Raw genomic sequence first — 7,144 nt, forward strand, 5'->3', positions numbered from 1 at the left:
GGTTCTCCAAAGGATAACTATGTGTGACCTGAGGGGAAAATAGTAACTTGTGAGGGGGGAAAGAAAAGTTTACTCTTGCTCCAAACTGCCCATACTTATTAATTGGAATAGTTGTTCATCTACATGTCAAGAGGGCCACCAGACAGATTTAACCCACTAACCACTCCAATTACCCACCAGTTAGTAAAAAGTCACAGATATCTTCACGACAAAACAATGTTAAAACAAACCATGATTTATTGAGTCTCACAAAGAATATTTACTTTTTTTTTCTTGCAAAATATAGAAGGAACATACAGTATTAACCTTTCCATGTAATTCTGGCACAAGTGATAGTTACAGTAGTCCATCGCTGGATATGGTTAATTTGGCCCCATATAACCTTAGAGAAAAAATGGTACACATCATAAGCTTCCTGAGACAAATCTTAGGGCGTAATGTGTTTTGACCTCAATTCAGTAAACAGTAATAAGCATAACAATCTACAATCATAAAATAAAAATTCAAACTTATAGCTCTGCCTGTGACATTAAAAATTTAATGTAAACAGTATACATAAAAAAATAAAATAAAATAAACTCCAGTAAAGTAGGTAAGCAAATAAGCTACCACAAATCAACTGTCATCTGGTATATGAGCAAAGAGTGAAAATACATATTTGGTACTTCCATTGACACACATACAAAAAAAAACAATACAGTTATAGAAAAATTGTCATTGGACTAGCTGCCAAAACTTGTAGTCATTTACAGCTTGTAAACAAAAGGTCTTACAACAACGTTGACCAACAATGTGTATGAATTATGCTTACCGAAAAAAAAGCCAATATCATTTTGTTTAAGACTAACACTCTAAAATTCAATTTTAGTTAAATGTTGATTTTGCACTTGAATCATTTACCTCTAGGCTAGCAGAGTGGTTGTAGAAATTTAATCTGCAAGTGCAAACAACCACAGATAAACATTTACTGATGATCGCTGCAATAATACAACATTGTTCCAGACCTTATGGCAGCATAGGAAAAAGTCGCAGTAATACTTTGGTCAAGCAGTTACTGAATCCATAGAGCGGACCCATTGGTATTCCAACACCTCACTAACCTATGTAAACATGAAGAAGCTTTTGACACACATTTAATGAAATTACCCCCATTCTTTAATAAAGAAAAAAATAACTGTGCCCATTAAGCTATTATAGCATTGTTTTTGCCTCACAAATAAATACCTGATGGGTTTATCAACGCATTGATAAAACATTCAGAACAAAAATCCCATGGTACTCCTTTACACACTCATTTGTGATGGAAAAAAATGCATTAGCACCCCAATTCCAATTAGCCCACCAATCGATGAATGCAGCTGATGCATCACTGGTACCTTGCGTGGTTCTTGTCCATAATTCAATTTTAGGCTGCTTTTTTCTTCTTCCTCCCTTTTCCATACCCTCTTCCAAACCACCCACCGTGAACCGCTGTGGAATTTGCAGCCTCTCCAGGGTCACCAAAGGAGTCACCAGGACCAACGTGGGGAGCAATGACTGCCCGAGTGTGACTGTCCTCATCCTCAGGCTGCAGAGGTGCAGCCAGGCCGAAGATAGGGTCCTCTGCCCTGAAGAGACAAGACAAAAATGTTAATTTAATCCAGTGCTTCTCAATTATATTTTGCCAAGCCCCCCCATGAAAGAGAAAACTTTTTCCCCCCCACCCCCATCGACGCGCTGACTATCTAGAAAAATTGTATAAGTATCTTAAACCTGTATCCTTTTTAACAAAAGAAAACCACACCATAAATCAACTGTCGAATTTTTTGGTACATGATTTCCTAGATTTTTTCTCCATTATTCTGCCTCATGCCTAATGTGTACCTGTGATGTAAACACCCCTCTGGTCTTTTTAAATTGGTAAACTGGTTGAAGCTACTGTTTTAGTGGCTTTTCTTGTCGCAAGAACACAGTCAAAAATGCAGTAAAGGCGAATTTTTGTGACCTTGAAAAACCCTGACGAGTGTGCAACATCAACTATAGTGTCACAAAGTGTGCATGTCACTGTTTGTAAAACAATGTAACCTTTTGAAGCTCACATCACCGTTTGTAGAACTAAGTGTCACCATTCGCCGTGCGCATGTCACCTTCCGCATCACTAAGTGTCATTAAGGATTTTACGTTAGTTATCCTTGATATTCAATGTCATTTAGGAATGCATGTCACAATTTGTCATTAAGTCCTTTATCTTGCTTTGTGTATAATTTGAGTTTTGTGAAAGCTTTGTCAGAAGATAACTTGTACTCTCCTGGATAGTACTGCTTAGTACATTTGTGCCTAGTCCTGCTTTGTTTTGTAAATAGTGGAAACCTGTTGCTTGCTGAAGTTGCTCTTGTGACATATAATGCCATAAGAAAGTACGAATACACCTGTAAAATTAGGAGTCAAGTTTATAGCCATATACATAGATTGTATTTTGATTTTTTTTTTTTACTGAAAGTTCACACACTAGTAACAAACAGGTGTGAAGTGAAAGCAACATGATACATGATTTCTCACAATTTTTTTTTAATATAAATAACACAAAAAGTCAGACATGCACAGGTAGTCATCCAGCATGAGTTAACACAAGCTCTGTCAAATTAGATGGAGAGTGTGTGAGAGCAGCAGTTTTCAGTCATTTCACAGATTAATGGGGTTTAGGCCTGGACTTTGACATGACCAGTGCAACACATGAATGTTTTGCTTTAAACCATTCCATTGTAGATTTAGCTTTGTGTTGGGGGTCAATGTCATGCTATAAGGTCAATGTTCGCCCCCAGCCTCAATTCTCTTGCTGACTCCAGCAGGTTTTCCGCTAAAACGTCTCTCTATGTGTCCTCTTACATCTCCCCAACCATTCTTACAATCTTCCCAGTCCCAACTTTAGATAAGCAGCCCCATATATTGATGCTCCCTTCATAACATTTTACATTTGGGCCAAAATGTTCAAGTTTTGTTTCATCTGTCCAAAGTACTTTCTTCCACATGGTAGCTGTGTCCCCCTCATGACTTCTGGCAAACTACAAATGGGATTTCTTATGGGCTACTTTCAATAATAGCTTTCTTCATTCTACTCTACCATAAAAGCCAGACTTGTACCCATGTACAGATTCTCCCAGCTCAGTGGGAGAACTTCAATGCTCTTCAGAAGACCTCTTAGTCAACACTTTCCTGTTTGGTCTATTAGTTTAGGTGGACAGCTATATCTCTAAGTTCGCAGTGGTTTCTTTTCATTTCCTTTAGGAAATCTTCACATAACTTAACAATGCTTCAAACGTCTCCACAACTTTTTCCTGACCTCTTTGGTGTGCTCCTTGGCCTTCATGATAGTGTTGAGTGACCAACACTTCAACCATAGCACTGAGGCCCTAAATCATTTGAACGGGGTGTGAACATTAGGTATGTTTTAAAGGCAATTTAATGCACTCATAAAAAGCCATATGAATACTAATGCACGCCCTTCTTTAAACTTTTTTTTTTTTTTTTAAATAAAATCATGTATTATTTTGCTTTCAGTTCACAATTGTCTGTTACCTGTGTGTGAACAATCAGTAGAAAAAATTCAGAACAAAATATTTATGTTTATGGCTGAAATCTGACAAAATGTGCAAAGATTCAAGGTGTATTAGTACTTTCGCAAAGCACTGTACCTTTGGTGAGACTCACAAACTTTCACCCCTTTAAAGCGTCTATCGGCATTGATCTGTGTGCCCAAAAAATGAACAAATCAATTTCACTCATAAATAACTACCCTATTTAACCTGGTCTTTGAAACACAAATCTACTTAGAAGTATTTTGTATCGTATTGTATTTCATCTTTTCAAGGTAAGTCAGCTGGATGAGAGGACAGTACCTTAGCATCCTCTATTGAAGAGCTGACATTGACAACATTGAATGAATGTGACTTGTATCCTAGTAGAAATACCTGTTATAAACAGGAATCTGAAGATTAAGCTCTTCCATGAGAAGAGTCATGACATCATCACATTTGGCATTGATTTTTAGCACAGCCAAGTCATCTTTCGGTGTCCACTAAAACAAAAGCACAATTACAGTACATATTACAAATTAGCCGATTCACTTGTGCAATACTATTTATTCAGCTCATGTCCAAATTAGTATATAATATTTCATTTACAAAACTGTACCTGGAGGTTAATGATGTAGAGTTTGGGCCTTTTGCTTGGTGGTTTGTTCATGCACCACAGACAAGCGTACTTTTTCAGCACCTACACAGAGTGACTTGTTCAACAGATATGGCTATATCTAAAATATAAAATGGCCATAGATGACCTCGGAGTATCCCGCAATAATAGTTATAATAAATAAAAAGTTTTAAATTACATATGAAAAATGTATGTTTACCCCTCCAAAAATGGAATTGAAATGAAACATTAAACACCTTTGAATAGCCAAAAGAAGAAAGTATCTAGAGCTACAATGTATTCCTTGGAAGCTTTGATTTCATGGAAGACAGGTGTTTTTGTATTGTTTTTTTCAAGGTAAACAGTTGAACCATTATTAGTTACTCTTAGTTTTTGCATTTTACACCCATGCTGGGATCTCAAGTAATCTTATAAACATTACGGAATTGGAAAAAAAAAAAAAAAAAAAGTTTTTGATAGGAAATACCTTTAAACTGGAGCCCAAGCAGAGGATCACATCAGCTGCCTTAGCTGCTTCTGCAGCTCCCTTCCAGTTGAGAGGTTGCTCCAGGGTTCCTCGTTCCCCAAAGTGCACTATTGTGTCCCTGAGTTCACTGCCACACTGGCAGCACTTGCGACCCGTGGCGTGCCGGTGGAGGGATGTCCGCTCCGTCACATCAAATAAACGCACATATTCCCTGACTGGAGAGCAGGAAGTACATACCTGAAAGACAAAGGCAAACACAGCTGTCTAGAAAAGCAATGCATTGTTGACCATTCTGACAAAAAATGTCAGCAAATAAGGATACGCTACTTTACACAAAGGCAGACAAAAAATATTTTTCAGCACTTCGAGCATCACTAACGTGAAATACAATCAATGGGAACACTACAACGGAGACCAATCAACATCTACGTTTTTTCCCTGCAAGTGTGCATTACCTCTATAAACATGTTTCCATGAAGTTCAGATAGAGCATGCTTAGGAAGACCACTGCGTAGATGAAGTCCATCACAGTTTTGAGACACAACATGCTTCACCTTTAAAGATACAAACTTGTTAAATATCAGTAAAATATTTATCCATTACATTTTTTTAAGCAAAGGCTTAACATACCAGCATTTCCTTGTAAAGCATTCTAATGCACATGTGTGTGAGTGTCGGCTCTGCTTTGCTTAGGTCAGACGAGCTGCTTGGAAAAAGGGGAAAATAGTGGATGGTCCAATCAGAAAGCTCACAGCATACAATTAAAATTTAATTATAGCGTAGAATCGGAATGACACCTGACAGAATGCCCCTTCTGCAGTTGTGTCCAAACACCGTTAGGCCCTCTGTAGTCTGGGATGGAGGCTGCCTACCATCAAAAAACAAATTAGCAAGGCACAACATGGAGGAGCAAAACGTTAAAGAACATTGTGCGTTTCTTACGGTACTTATTCCAGCTCCAGTGTAAACCACCAAGTGCTTTGCTTGTTTGACTGCAACAGCCAGATGCCACACTTTTCTTTTCAACTCATCAGCAGTATCAAATACCTTTAAGAAATTAAAGGGGAAACGTGTAATTATCACGACCGATGAGAAGTTTGCGTTTTCAAGTGTAATTAACACGACTGATGAGAAGTTTCAGTTTTCAAATAAACTAACGTCATTCATGAATGCATTGTTACAGTCGAGAAATACAGAACATTTTTGCTGTGGGACCTGCTCATGTCTTACCTCCTCTTGCTTCCTTTTGAGTTCATTTCTGCGGCTCTTCCTCTTGCAGAGCTCCTCCGCCGTGGCTCTGTGCCGCAAAAGCACTGAAACGTCGTCCTCGGACCTCTCAGCCTCGGGTTTTTTCAGGATCCGTCCAACCTAGTTCAAATAAATACCACGGTCAGCTACAATTGGACTAGCGCCGAGTCCTAATTTTGTTCGTTGGGTAGTGCGTGTTGTGTGTCTCCCTTAACTTACCAGCCTAATGATCTCCCTTTCGTTTTCTCGTTGAACTATCTTGGCCTTCTGTAAAGCTTTTCTTTCTGCCCGGGAAGAGACACCGCGGTCGGTTTCGTTTGCCATCACGAGACTAAGCAGCTAAGCGGCAGCCTTTTCAAAACAAAGCTCCCTTTAACCACGGCCGGAAGGATACTGGTCTAATTTAACTCTAAAACGGAGAGCGCCCTCTTGCGACTCGGAGTGCGTGCACACAACTGTATACTGTATATACGCACACTCACACCGTTCAAAAAGTAAGAGTACCTTCTGTTACGGTGGTGACGTGCCTCGAATGAGTGAAGTCATAAATAATAGAAACGAAAAAAAGTACTCTGCACCAAAGTACAGACTTTGGGTGGTTGGGTGGGGGTCTCGTATACTGCAAATGTATTGATTTAAAGCACAGGTGTCGAACTCCAGTCCTCGAGCCAAGCCACGCCAATCGCGTGTCTTGTAGAAGTGCCAATCTCCCTCTTGAAATCAAGTTTGAGTGTCCTGCAGGAATTATTCTCCATATTCTTTTCTCTTTGTGTCATTTTATATCCATTTGACTACGCTCCTTCCAGTTCTGTCATATTAGGTTAGTTTTTATCCAATCAGAATTCAGCTAACTTGTGTCAACAGGCTTTATGAAATCTGCCGGAGACCTTCGCAATCAACAGTTGCAGGAATCTGTGCACTGTGACTGCATGGGCGAATAGAGTTAATAGATAGTTGCAATAGCCAATCAGGTCGCAAGTTGGCGACAATAAGCCCAGCTAGAAAGCCTCACATTGAATGTGACATGCACGCACCCTTGATTGGATACTCAGCATGGGAGGCAGCACTCTATGCAGTCTATTGAAAAACAACAAGTACAGATGCAACTGAGGATGTCTCGTGCTGCATGATGCTATTTTTTTATGCGGCTGTGGAAGTTAATCAAAAAGGCATTCACAACCTTGAAATGTCATACATTAGTAAAGTGGACACTGTCAACTTCACAGTACTCAGAGAAAAACA

At 39.1% G+C, this 7,144-nt stretch overlaps 1 protein-coding gene across 1 annotated transcript; it reads right to left on the reverse strand.

Annotated features, from left to right (window-relative positions):
• Nucleotides 1–214: 214 nt before the first annotated feature.
• Nucleotides 215–6,277, reverse strand: sirt7 (sirtuin 7). The gene is made up of 10 exons (XM_088420583.1): nt 6,122–6,277; nt 5,885–6,022; nt 5,597–5,701; nt 5,452–5,522; nt 5,285–5,357; nt 5,110–5,208; nt 4,655–4,891; nt 4,171–4,251; nt 3,948–4,054; nt 215–1,607 (listed from the first exon to the last, which is right to left on the reverse strand). Exons 1-10 carry the CDS (start codon nt 6,224–6,226, stop codon nt 1,406–1,408), a joined length of 1,218 nt encoding a protein of 405 aa, XP_088276709.1. The 5' UTR covers nt 6,227–6,277; the 3' UTR covers nt 215–1,405.
• Nucleotides 6,278–7,144: the final 867 nt, after the last annotated feature.

The sequence above is a fragment of the Hippichthys cyanospilos genome, chromosome 7, assembly GCF_059441005.1.
Source record: "Hippichthys cyanospilos isolate Australia breed blue-spotted pipefish chromosome 7, RoL_Hcya_1.0, whole genome shotgun sequence".
NCBI classification, from domain to species: Eukaryota; Metazoa; Chordata; class Actinopteri; order Syngnathiformes; family Syngnathidae; genus Hippichthys; species Hippichthys cyanospilos.